General features: G+C 35.5%; 1 protein-coding gene across 1 annotated transcript; it reads right to left on the bottom strand.

Moving 5' to 3' along the window:
• Positions 1 to 6,695: 6,695 nt before the first annotated feature.
• On the bottom strand, positions 6,696 to 7,451 carry LOC116116832 (secreted RxLR effector protein 161-like). Its single transcript, XM_031402882.1, has one exon. The coding sequence runs from the start codon at positions 7,449 to 7,451 to the stop codon at positions 6,696 to 6,698; it is 756 nt and encodes a 251-aa protein (XP_031258742.1).
• Between the last annotated feature and the right edge of the window lie 6,524 nt (positions 7,452 to 13,975).

Genomic DNA, 13,975 nt, shown 5'->3' on the forward strand with positions numbered 1-13,975 from the left:
TATCGGTTCCTGGTTTCTCCCTACAGGAACCAGAACCAGAGCCGCATAGTATTGGTTCCCATTTTTTTGAATCAGAACCTACCTTTTAGCAGCTGGTTTTGGGTAGGAATCGGAATCAAAACTCAGGTGCCCAACTATTTCAGTTCTACCCTATTTTTTTGCCCATCCCTATCCCCGGTCACCAATATATATATGTATTGCCCATCCCTATCCCCGGTCACCAATATATATATATATATATATATATATATATGGTTTTGTGAAAATATGGGTATCACAAAATTAAAGATAGAGCCTAAAAATACTTCCCGCAATTTTAACACGATGAAGATCATAAGCACATCAAACTCATATGGTCATTTGGCTTTCTAAGGTTGAAAGAGGCTTGGGAGCACTAGAAGAACTTTGGGCATCATCTTCTTTCTTAGAAGATTGGTTTTGTTGACACCACTGAGAATATACTTATTTATTTATCTTCTTTATGGAATTTTGTCAAACCTTTTGTGAGCAAACTATACAAGTATATTAAAGTCTTTTTTTTTTTTTTTTAGTAATCGGGGTGTTCAAGTCAGCTTATGTGCACCTTAACTAATCATTGGGATCCATTGAATGCCCTACAAGCCTAAAGAACTAAATAATCTATAATGTTATTTTGGTGTGTGATCTCAAGATTTGAACCTATGAACTGAAAGAAGGGAACAAACCTCATTGACCGTCAGGCCAACCCTTTAGGGTTATATCAAAGTCTTAGAGTCTATTTATTGGAATTTTCATTGGGCAAAAGAGCTTGTTTAAGATCTTTTAAGTGCTTTAATTTTTTTCCATCTCAAGAGTGCTTAATAAGGTATTTTACAACTCATGGGAGTAGTTCAAATTTTGAACCATAAACTCTTTTTTACTTTATTTAAATTGTTGAAATTTCAAATTATTATAAATTTGACTTGATTTATAGGGAATTTAAACTAAAAAGCAATTTTAAATCTATTTAATCAAACAATTAATAAATTTTTATTCATAGTAGAGATTTGTATAGATTTTTATTAGCACATAACTAAAAGAAATCAAACCCAATAGAACAAATTACAATCTTGAAACACAAACATATAACTATTAATAAGAATTCCATTCAGTCTGGTCTCCTTATTTTGACTAAAGAGACATTACAAACACTTGAATGTGTAACATGATTTAAGCAACAAGTAATTAAAAGTAGTATCTTGAAATCACAACATTTAACAAGGAGATTACATATAGACCCCAGGTGATACTCGAGGAAGGAATTACAATGATGAAGACAACGGTGGTGGCCACAAGAATTACTAAAACTAACTCCAGCACTTGGTTTAAGGTTGTGAAATGGTGGCCAAATTTAAAAATTAGTACGACAATATCATTGCATCGCTTCTTAGAATCTGATTTAAATTGAAACATAAATCTTTATTCCTGATCTTGCAAACACTCACCATTCACAATAGCTCTCTCTCCAAAAAAATGTGATACACTTTAATTGGTTAGTCGCCATCGCCTGCACTGGTTCCAGGATTTACTCAAATCGTATTACGCTTGTTTAGCACCCGTAACTAAAGGTATTACTTAAAATTTTTCATTCAAATTTGATGCCGGTTTTTAAGGTGTATTAAATTATTAATGAGATTGGTAAACCTAGATTGTGTGGTATATCTCAGTAAATAGACCTCCCTATTTCAGTTTTGGAATCAGTTATATATATATAGCTGGGATTAGTTTTATGCAAACAGAGATCTATTTCAAATACTGATGTGAAGCAAAATACCATGACGATATTTTTCCATTGGTGGAGAAACTGGTTGTAATTCTGATCGGCAACAACGGCTGCTTGTATCTCTGAGTCAATAGACGAGGAAGACGGTGGCTGTGACGATGGAGGTGAGAGCATTCTCTGACGGATTTGGGACACTTGGGAGATGATGAAGCTGACAATTGAAGAGAAAAATGATTTTACTACAAATACAAAAACAGAGGAATTATTACTTCATCTGATTACGAGTACAAAAACAGAGGAAATATTACATATCTTAGCAGACAGGTACAGGACCATTTCAACAAGAAAAAGCCGTTTTAATTTTATTAACGAGTAGGAACAAACAGAAACTCGAACGTTAAACATGATTTAAGCAACAAGTAAATTAAATATTACTTCATCTTATTGCAAATACAAATACAGGGGAAATATTACACCATCTCATTCGACAGGTACTGGACAATTACAATAACAAGAAAGGGGTTTCATTTTATTAACTAACAAGAAATTACATGAAAACTTTCACATGAAAAATAAGTAACAATTTAAATTTGAAAAGAAAGATAGCAAAAGAGAGAATATTAAATGAAACAGGTAGCTACCTTAATTGGATACAGTTTGTGCCAACAGGCGGCTGATGTAAAGCAAAAGGTCAAAGAAGAAAATAAGTAAAGCCAGTGACATGGAGNACTCCCGATACCATTGTGTCAAAAGCAAAATTAACAACGATGAATTAATTTCTATTCTCAGTACGGAAAAGACTCATAATACTGATGAAGTTAGATAGATAGAAGTTAGAACTACTGAAAACTCCAGTAAAGAAGTGGGCAATGCACCTCCGGCCAGCCACTTCTGCCACTTCGTCCACCTCCTTCACACCTACAAAACTTGCACAACTTTTGATGATGGGTTTACGTCTTTAACATGTTTTTGTAATGTTTGATTATATGTATTCGATTAATTTAGGTATTTTGATTAATAAATTGTGTAATTAATTGGTATTTTAATAAATTATTATAACTAACTTGAAAAGAACAGTAGTAATGATACATTAGATAAAAATCTAGCGGTTGGTAAAATCAAAGCATCAAATTAAGCAGATAAAAAGAATACGTTAGATTTTTCTTAATAAAATATGTTATACTCTTATTTAATTACCATTTCAGTTGGAGTTCTTAAAATGTAGAAGAGATAAAACTTAAAACGGAAAAATAGAATATTAACCATGAATTGGAGATCAGTTATTTTCTTTCTTTTTGACCAATTTTATCGCCATGTATACCAAAAGAGTTTTTAATTGCCAGGCGATACTATATTACAACATAATCTCACAAACTTTATTTCATAATCTCCGACATGACAGCCTATAATTGTTAGCTAACAAATAAGTTTCACCTGCTCGTTATAGGTCTTGTCTACTCAATTACGAGTTGACTAATTGCGAGCTGTCACGTCGAGATTGTAAGAAAAAATCAATTACGAGTTGACTAATTGCGAGCTGTCACGTCGAGATTGTAAGAAAAAATTTGTAAGGTTGGGTTTAGAAGAAATCATTATTGTCAATTGCCGCCCATGTACAGGGTCTGTTTGTGCTGATCCCAAGGTCCTTTCTTTTTTAAGCTGTGCTGGTTGATGATTAGGGATTGTATATCCTTTGTTGTTTTGTTTTCTTTTGCTTGCTACAGTTCTTCGGCATGTCCAAGGGCCGGTTTAGGCGGGGCTTCCCTATTGTAGGTTGTATTATTTATTCTTCTTAATATTATCATTTACCGCCCGGGGGGAGGGGGGGACAAACGATGATGTTTTAGAAAGGTTAAAGTGTCGTCGTTTTTATGTTGAAATAATCAGCTATTAAAGCTGACTTGTAACACTGTTCACTCTATCGAAATATTAAGAAAAGTTCTAATCCCTCTTTTCTCTCTGTTTTTGCTCTCAAATCCCTAACTCTCATATGGTATCAGAGCCTAAGTTCAGTTGAGCTGAGCGCTTGACCAGCGGGTGAAGAGTTAGATCCAGCAACTACCTCCATCAATAGGCATGACCTAACATATGGGCTTGACCGTGAGGGGGAGTGTTGGAGTCCCACACCAACTAGACACACTCAAGTCTATTGGTTTATAAGAGGGGATAATCCTCCCATTCAACAAGACCTTATTGGATGATGAGTCAGTCCCACCTCAAATTCTATCAGGGGGGTTTAATAGACTTTTAATTAATGATTAGTATATGTATCTTATTAATTCCTTTCTTTAATAGGTACTTTTTTTTTCTCTAACCACCATTGGATGGTTTGATGGTAAAATAGCAAAATAAGTTTAACGAACTCTTGAGTTCGAGTCCTCCCAGACATTAATGAGGGTGACCACTAGGACTCTTACCCGTCACATAATTCCAAGCTTTTTTTGAAAAAAAAATATTAATATATAATTTTTTTTTCTTTTTGTGACAATTTCAACTAGAAAAAACAAAATATGAATATTATATGCAATTAATTTTTATTTTGGTCCACCCTAACAGAAATTTCTGGATCCGCTACTGGTTCCAAGGTCCTAGGAAAATAGTTGAGGTGCCAGCAAACTGATCTAAACATTCTCGGTGATCAAATAAAAAAAAAAGTTAGTTTATTTTTTAATTATATAAATTAAGCAAATCACCAGAAAAGTGAAGCACCAAAAAGATAAAAGAAAAAAACTGAAGATTGTGGTTGCGTCTGGCTTTCATGTGTTGTCTCTATTTCTTCGAGGCTGTTCGATTTATAATTCATACATATATTTAATCTCATCTCCATCATACTTTATAATTGTAAAAAGTGTTTATAGCTTTATACTTTCAAGATACTTTGTTGCTTTAGGATTTCTTATAGTAACTTGTACATCCAAAAAGTTGCGGCAAAGACTGCCCCAAACGGTAAAGTTCCTAGCTATTTCTTTTTTCTAATCTTAATTAAAAAAACAATAATATCCCTAAATGTGGTATAATTTAAAATGAATGGATCCTCTTTTGGGTCTATATACATTCATAAACTCAAATATAGCATATATATACATAAATCATAAGCTCACCTGCATATGCAATAACTGTTATTATATATATATTTTCTATATTTCATGTGCGCTGTGTATCCTATATTAATATTTTTCAGAAAATATATGTCCATGTGATAAAAAAAATAGATAGACTCATAGACACTTCTACTGTAGTAAACCATGAAAATTCTTTCAAATTGGATGGCCCGCCTTGTGGTGAGTTATGCAAGCTGCACTCAAACTCTTAATTAAAGTCAATCCCAGCAGAAAACAGTCAACTTGTAGAATGAATTGAAATTTGAAGAAGGAAGCAGAAGATTTAGCAAAAGCCTTAAAGTATTCAAATTCTGCCGTTAGTAAAAGAAACTTGCGTTAAATGTTTACAGCTGCAGTTCTGGTTTCATTTTCTAAAGTCTATTACTGAAACGTTAGTTTGAAGTTCCTCACAGTCAAATCTGCTGCAAAGTTCTGGAAAAACAGAAAAGATCCTACGATCAGCAGCTCCTCTTGTGTTTGTTCTTGTAACAAAATAAACGACTGAGATAAGCAATCTCATGGATTGCCAATTGTAATTATAAGAGAAGTTTGACTAATGAATGAAAAATAAGAAAACATATCCTCAAAATCTTCAGGCTGCGTTCTTGCTTTTTCTTTGTTCTTGGAAATTAATTTCATTGTTCTTAGGTTTATCTTGTTACGCATCAACATGCAATAATTCCATTCTAGAAATAACTACCTATTTGACCTATTTTAAGAGTCAAATTAAAAAAAATAAAAATAGCAGTATTACACTTACAACATAATCTTAGAACCCCTAATTGGCAGTTTCACTTTTTTGTTAATGAATTTCCCAAAATTCAAAATTCATTATATTAAATATACATTCTTAACAACCAAATTTTTGTTAATATATAAATCAAAAGTAGTTTTGTCATTTTCATGAAAGCAATAGTATTAGAGAAATACTACATTTACAAAGAAATCTTACAAAAATTTTCATATAAAGTGATCAAAAAAATGAATAGAAGAGTGAATATAATGAATTTGACTTTTTGCATTCACTCTTTTATTCATTTTTTATCACCTCACTTTGTATGAAAATCTTTGTAGGTGTAGTATTATTAATAGTACTAATGTAATTAAGTGTAGAAGACAAGGGTAGAAATAACCAAAATCTTATGAGAAGCCTGTGAAATATACAAAAGAGCTAAAATGAATTTGAGAGAACAAAGCTATCTTGTATTCGATTGACTGAGTTTCGATACAAATGAAGAAGAACACTGTTCTTTTTATACTGATACAGAGAAAAGAGTAAAATGAAAGTGAGCTGAAAGTTCTACTTAAAATGACACCACTTTGGCCTATTATCAAAAGCAACCAATCACTTAACAACTTTGCACTTTCGTCCTCTTATATCAACATCTCCCCTCAAACCAAACCTGGTTTAGGATCTTCATTCCCAGGTTCAGCTCTGACTTTTCACTGTCAACTTTAATTCACAATCCAGCAGAGGGACGAGCAACTCATCTCATGCAAATGCAGCAGCTCGTGACAAACTGGTTGCTACAAGCAGTTCGTCTCATGCATCACCAGATCGTGACAAACTGGTTGCTACAAGCAGCTCGTCTCATGCATCAGCAGCTCATGACGAACTAGTTGCTTAGTCATCTCATGCATCAGCAACTCGTGACGAACTGGTCTACAAGCAGCTCGTCTCATGCATTAGCAGCTCGTGACGAACTGGTTGCTTAGTCGTCTCATGCATCAGCAGCTCGTGACGAACTGGTCTATAAGCAGCTCGTTTCATGCAAATGCAGAAGCTCGTGGTGAACTGGTTGCTACAAGCAGCTCGTCTCATGCAAATGCAGTAGCTCGTGACGAACTGGTTGCTACAAGCAGCTCGTCTCACACAAATGCAGCAGCTCACCAGAATGAGTTACATTTAGTTTGTCTCTTAGTTCAGTAAAATGAGTAGCTGATAATGTTTTAGTAAGAACATCAGCTATTTGTAACTTGGATGGGACATACTGAATTGCTACCTTTTTTGCTAATACTTGTTCTCTAATATAGTGAGCATCAATCTCAATGTGTTTGGTTCTGGCATGAAACACAGGATTGGATGCAAGCGCTCCAACACTAACATTATCACACCAAATGACTGGAATAGTGTGAAAATTCAACCCTAGTTCATGAAACATACTCTCCAACCAGGCTACTTCTGTTACCGTATGAACTAAAGCCCTATATTCAGCTTTAGTGGAAGAGAGTGCTATAACCTTTTGTTTCCTAGAGCTCCATTGTATCAAGTTTGGTCCTAGGTAGACACAATATCCACTTGTGGACCTTCTATCTTCAAGATTTCCACCCCAATCAGCATCTGCATAGCACTCTAAACTGAACTTTGCTGCTGCTTGTAACCCATGAGATATTGTTCTAGTTCCTTTAATGTACCTTAAAACCCTTTTGGAAGCTTGCCATTGAAGTTCAGTAGGAACCTGTAAAAACTGACTCAACTTGTTCACAGTAAAGCTGATGTCAGGTCTAGTAAGTGTTAAATATTGGAGTGCTCCTATAGTGCTTCTATATAGGTTGGGGTTTTGGAATAGTTCACTGTCATTAGAACTCAATTTAACTCCAACAGTCATGGGTGTAGGACAAGAATGTGCTTCCATCATTTTGGTTTTGATGAGAAGATCTTAAACATACTTGGACTGTTTGAGATGAAGACCAGCCTATGTTCTTATTGCTTCCAGCCCGAGAAAATACTTAAGTGACCCAAGGGTTTTTAGGGCAAAATCATCATTCAGATTTCTCATCAGATTTCTAATAAACTTTTCTTCTGAACCAAAAATCAATATATCATTGACATACACCAAGATATAAGTAGAACCTGAATTCTGTTGAAGACTAAATAAGCTTGAATCTGAAACTAAATTTTTGAATCCTTTTAGCTGAAGAGTTGTTTTCAACTTATCAAACTAGGCTCTTGGGGCTTGCTTAAGGCCATAAAGTGCCTTATTGAGTTTGAAACAGCATGTGGAAAAGACTGGTCCTCAAATCCAGGAGGTTGCTTCATATGCACAGTTTCAGTTAACACCCCATTCAGAAATGCATTGTTGACATCAATTTGCTACACATCCCACCCTTTTGTGACTACAAGTGTCAAGATAATCCTAATGGTGGAGGGTTTCATTACTGGACTGAAAGTTTCAAAATAATCCAGTCCAGGGGTTTGTTGGAATCCCTTAGCAACCAACCTTGCCTTATACTTCTGCAGAGAGCCATCAATATTATATTTGACTAGAAAAACCCATCTATTCCCAACTACATTCATATCGGGTGATGGTGGAACAAGGGTCCAGGTTTTGTTAAGAACAAGGGCATCATATTCACATTTCAATACTGCCTTCCAATTATCATTGCTAAGTGCTGCAGACACTGAAATTGGTTCTGACTCAACAGTTTCAGATCCATCAATAAGGTATGCTATGTGCATGCTATCTTGGTCAGGAGGAACAGATTGTAACTGAACAGATGACTTAGCTCTTGTGACTATAGTATGAGTGTTAACTGGTGCTGAAACAGTGTGAGAAACAGGAGGAACACATGTTCTAACAAGGCCAGAATTAGTTGAACTACTAGGAAACTGAGAGGAGGTAAGATGATCAACAAGTGGACAGTGGATTGGAGCTACAACAGGTGGTGAGATAGTGGATGATTGAGAAGGGTTTGATGTGTTATTTGGTGAGTAATTGATTGCTGGAGATGTATGTGGCATAGCTGGTGTAAATGTGTGTGGGGAAGAAGATTTAAATATATTGTGTGAAGTGTTTTGATCACTGGAAGTAGTGGAGTAATGATCACAGTAATCAGTATGAGAATTAACAAAATTATAAGGATTCTTACCAACTGTTGCATTGTCAGAACTGGAGTTGTCCAAGGAGCAAGATACTGTATGGGAATTAAGAGCAGCAAAGGATTTAATGACAGTAGGTTGAGCTAAAGTGTTAGTGGCAGTTGGTTGAACTGAAGGTTTAGTAGCAGCTGATTGAGTGGAAGTTTTAGGTTGAGTTGAAGATTTAGTAGCAGTAGGTTGAGTAAACCCAAAGGGAAATGACAAAACAGAAGTATGGCTAGGAGTGTCAAGGACACAGGGCTGAGGTGAAGTAGAAGAAGACTGAGATTGAGAAGAAAAGGTTGAACCACTGGTGGCAAAAGGAAATTCAAACTCATTAAATTGAACATTATGGGTGATTACAAGCTGTCCATCAGGTTTTAAGCACTTGTACCCTTTATGTATTAAGCTATATCTTACAAAAGTACACTTTGTTGAATGGAAATCAAATTTACATTTGTTAAAACTCCTAAGATAAGGAAAACAAGAACAACCAAATACTCTTAAGTTTTCATAAACAGGAACTTGATGAAATAAAATTTGATATGGAGAGATATTCTAGAGTACAGCAGTAGGCATTCTATTAATTAAATAAACGACAGTTTCAAAAGCAAGCCACCAATACGATAAAGGCATAGAAGCATAAGCAAGCAAGGTAAGTCCTGATTCTACAATGTGCCTATGTTTTCTCTCACTCCTACCATTTTGTTGATGTACATAAGAACAAGAATACCTAACCTGAATTCCTTGCTCAACCAAGTATGGGAGAAGGGCTTTGTATTCACCACCTTGATCAGATTGCAAGTACTTAATCTTGCATCCAAATTGCCTTTTAGCAAGGTGATGAAACTTAATAAATATAGACCTTAATTCAGCCTTGGTTTTGAGAGGAAACAACCATGTAAAACGGCTATAATCATCTAAGGATTGAACATAGTATTTAAATCCTTCAGTAGAAGGACAAGGAGCAAGGCCCCAAACATCACTGTGTATTAATTCCAAGGGAGAAGTGGCATGTGAATGAGAAATTGGGAAATTGTTTTTATGTAGCTTGCCTAATTGGAAAGCATCACAGAATGTGAAGTTGGAGTTCAGAGAAGTGTTTAGTTTTAAAGGAAATTTATGTTGCAAAGTAGTTAGATGTTGCACTTTGGAGTGTGGATGCCCCAAATGTTTGTGCCAAACCATAATATCAGTGGTATGCAATTTTGCAGTTAAACAATGCATATCAGAAGCAAAAACATGCATATCAGAAGCAGAAAAGACAGGTTCAGTACAAGTATTGGTGTTACTCAAATCAAAAACAGTATTTTCAATACAAATATTAGTGTTACTCAAATCAAAAATAGAACCAGGTTTATTATCAGCACATTTATTAACAGCAAGTGGAGTGTAGTTACTGATACAAGAATTAACAAAAGCATCTGAACTAACAGTAACATCAGAACTAAAATCAGACACTATAGGGTTGACATTAGACAGACTACTACTAGAACAACCTGTTCTATTACAAGAACTGAATTCAGAATGATTAACAGTATTGACACAGGCAAGTTGAAAGGGTTGCGTACTATGTTGGCCAGTTGAGGACATGTGAGGTCTGAAGGAAGGCAGGATGGAGAAGGCAATTAGTTGGTACAGGCCACCCTTAAGGTCCCCTTGCAGTAGTATTGCTCCAGTGGATTTGTCCTTGACAAAACAACAGTGAGCATCAAATTCCACTATAACATTGTTATCTTTGGTGAATTTAGAAATGATAAGTAGATTCTTTGTGATTTTGGGAACACACAAGATGTTTTTAAGATGCAACCATTTAGTATGTAAATTGCTAGGAAAAAAGGTATGACCAGTATGGGATATTTTTAGATACTCACCATTGCCAACCTGAAGTTGATCACCTCCACTGTAGTTCTTACTGGTAGTCAGTTGATGCAGGTCTGCAGTGACATGATCCGTAGCTCCGGAGTCCATATACCACACTGGATCAGTTGTGGTTAATGATGTAGCAAGTGATGTTTGTTGGTTTGATGGTAAAGAGTGCTGTATAGAGGTGTTGTAGTGATGATTAGAAATATAATAGTAGTTGTACCAATTTAACCTTGAGAACAACAGCTACAAAGTGAGCCTGATTCTGACTATGAAACTGTGGACTAGGAACTCTAAAAGCAGCATTACTCATAGTGCCAGAACATTGCATATCAAACTGTGAGGGTTGTGAAGAACCATTCAGTTGCTGATGAACAGTTCCTATAGAACAAAACTGTGAACTAGGAGCACCAATTTGTGATCCAGCAGAGCCAAGTTACTGAAAATTTGAACCAGTAGTGCCAAAAGAAGAACCATAAGGATGTGCATTATGTGATTGACCACTATAAGAGTGTGTACTATGTGACTGATAGGGCAGTTCCTCATAGTAAGAGATAGGCTGCTGTGACACATTTCCAACTGGAGATTGCACCATGCTTGTATAAGTAGAATTGTATATGTGATAGCATTGGCCCGCTGAGTGTCCTGCTTTATTACACAATTGGCAGATGAGTCTTCCTCTTCCAGTACCTCTGCCCCTTCCTCGGCCATAAAATGTTCCTCCACTTCCAAAAGGCCGATTGTTATACACATGAGGATTGTAGATTTGAGGGTGAGATGTAGGTATAACAGGAAGTTGGGGATAATTGGGATTACCTAGAGATATTAGAGAGGGTATACCATTGTGAATAGGAACTTTATCAGGTTGGTGACTTGTAGTATCAGTTTTTGAAGGGATACTAGTATTGTTGTTAGGATTACCAGTTGAGGCAAGGTGAGCTGAACAGTTATACAAGTCGACTGAATTGAATTTCTCTAGTCGAATTTCATACTTTTGAAGTAAAAATTGGGCTTCCTGAAGTGTAACTGAGTTAAATTTTGACTCAATCCTGGAAGTGAGGTTTACTACTACTGCATCAAATTCAGGACCAAGTCCATCTAGGACATATTGTAAAATATCCTCATCAGCTATTATTAAACCACTAGCAGACAAACTTTCTGCTATCTCCTTCATCTTCTTAATATGGTCACCTACACTTAGATTGCCCTTTTGTGTTGTTTGAAGTAGGTTTTTGAGGTGCAAAGCTCTAGCTTTAGAGTTAGTAATGAATTCATTTTCTAGGGCAAACCATATCTCAGTAGAGGTTCTACATATCGACACAAATCCAAACATACTTTCTGAGATTGACGCTAAGAGCCAACTCATTAGGAACTTATCAGTTCTTTTCCACATTATGTAGGCAGGATTCAATTTTTCATCAATCAAAACACTACTCGCTCTTACTGTATTACCAACTTGACCTAACTCTTGTTCAATAGTAAATAAGAAATTAATAAAGGTGAAAATTAATAAAGGTGAAGGACAGGAAACTCTACCGAGAAGATGTTCTTCAAGTTCATGTAAACCAACAGTAGACAGAACTTGAGAGCTCCAGAAACGATAATTGTTCTGAGTAAGCTTCAGATTTACGACTTGTAAGCTAACAGCTGAAGCCGAAGCAGTGTGATTAGAAGATTGCTTCAACATTTCCTCAGAATTGTTGAGGGAGCTGGAGGAATTCGCCATTGAAGCAAATCAGTAGCTCTGATACCATGTGAAATATACAAAAGAGCTTAAATGAAGCTAAAATGAATTTGAGAGAACAAAGCTATCTTGCATTCAATTGACTGAGTTTCGATACAAATGAAGAAGAACACGTTCTTTTTATACTGATACAAAGGAAAGAGTAAAGTGAAAGTGAGCTGAAAGTTCTACTTAAAACGACACCACTTTGGCCTATTATCAAAAGCAACCAATCACTTAACAACTTTGCACTTTCATCCTCTTATATCAACAAAACCTTCCTTACAAAATCATTTAAAAGTTGGTTATTTTTAATTTAACTTTTAAAAACAATAAACATATAAATAAATCTTATAAAGATTTCTATATAAAATGATATGACAACAAATAAATGGAAGAATGAATACAAAAAGTCAAACTCATCATATTTATTCTTCTATTTATTTTCTATCACATTACTTTGTATATAAATTTTTGTAAAACTTCTTTATATGTATAGTATTACTCTTAAAAAAAAAAAGGTCCATTAAGTCTGTTTTTTTTTTTTTTTTTTTTTTTTTCCTTCTTCTTCTTCTTCTACTATGGATGTTGAATACCATTATATAGAGCTAAAAAATTTGAAGTTATATTAAGACGTTAATTATTTGCCCTTTTCCATCGATGCATGTGCGGCTTTTAGATTTCGAGATTTTCTGTCGGTATATAGACAATGATGAAAAGACTTATTTTTATTTCCATAATAATAGCAGGGCGGCTGAATCCACAGAGGGATTAACACACATAAACGAACCAGCCTACATGGACATACTATATATATATATATATATGCATGATACATCAAATATAAATTTTACGTGCCAAACTTTAACTCCCGGAATCAAAGACCTAATTGAATAGTACATGCATGACCTTGTTGCACATGTTTATGCTTTTGTTTTTGGGATGTGTCCCGGTGCTGGTGGTGGTCGGACATCATTCTTCAACCCAGACTTAAGGCTGTGGTTAACTACGACCTTGGATTCAACATCTTCTTCGTCTTTTGCATGTTTATGGCCAGCCCCAGGACTGTTACCTGGTGTTGTTGGTCGAAAATCTTCTTTGTCTGATGCTGCTGATTCACCAAAACCAATGGGTGGAAATATTTCTTTTTCATCGTCCTCGTCTTTTGCATGTTTATGGCCAGCCCCAGGACTGTTACCTGGTGTTGTTGGTCGAAAATCATTTTCGTCTGACGCTGCTGATTCACCAAAACCAATGGTTGGAAATATTTCCTTTTTCCCTGTCACATGCAAAGTGTTCTCAGCACTAGGAATGTCAACACTTGGTTTTGTTGATTGTAAATCTACTTTGAGCTCTGCAGCATTCTGGTGCAAATTGATGTTGTTGCTCTCATGCTTTGCCGTTTCTTCTTTCTCCTTGTACTTTAACTGTCTTCCTTCAGCCCTGAGAATTGCATGGCTGCAGGCAATTAAAGCTAGAAGAATAACACATTTGTCCATCTTTGGAGAAGGGACGAATTACTTAAGTGATAGAATTATGAGAGCTCGCTGAAGAAAGGAAGAGCTATAAGGAGGTATGTGACAAGCTTTCGTCTCTTAAGGTATTTATGGGCGTAAAATGCATGCACTGTGAAGATCCTAAACGCAATTAGTCATCATTTCATAAATTAAAAAAAAAAAAAATTA

This window comes from Pistacia vera, unplaced genomic scaffold (genome assembly GCF_008641045.1).
Source record: "Pistacia vera cultivar Batoury unplaced genomic scaffold, PisVer_v2 Contig785, whole genome shotgun sequence".
NCBI lineage: Eukaryota > Viridiplantae > Streptophyta > Magnoliopsida > Sapindales > Anacardiaceae > Pistacia > Pistacia vera.

What these genes read in the sequence shown, in the direction of transcription:
- LOC116116832 (XM_031402882.1), bottom strand. Translation starts at nt 7,451, where the DNA reads ATGACTGTTGGAGTTAAATTGAGTTCTAATGACAGTGAACTATTCCAA.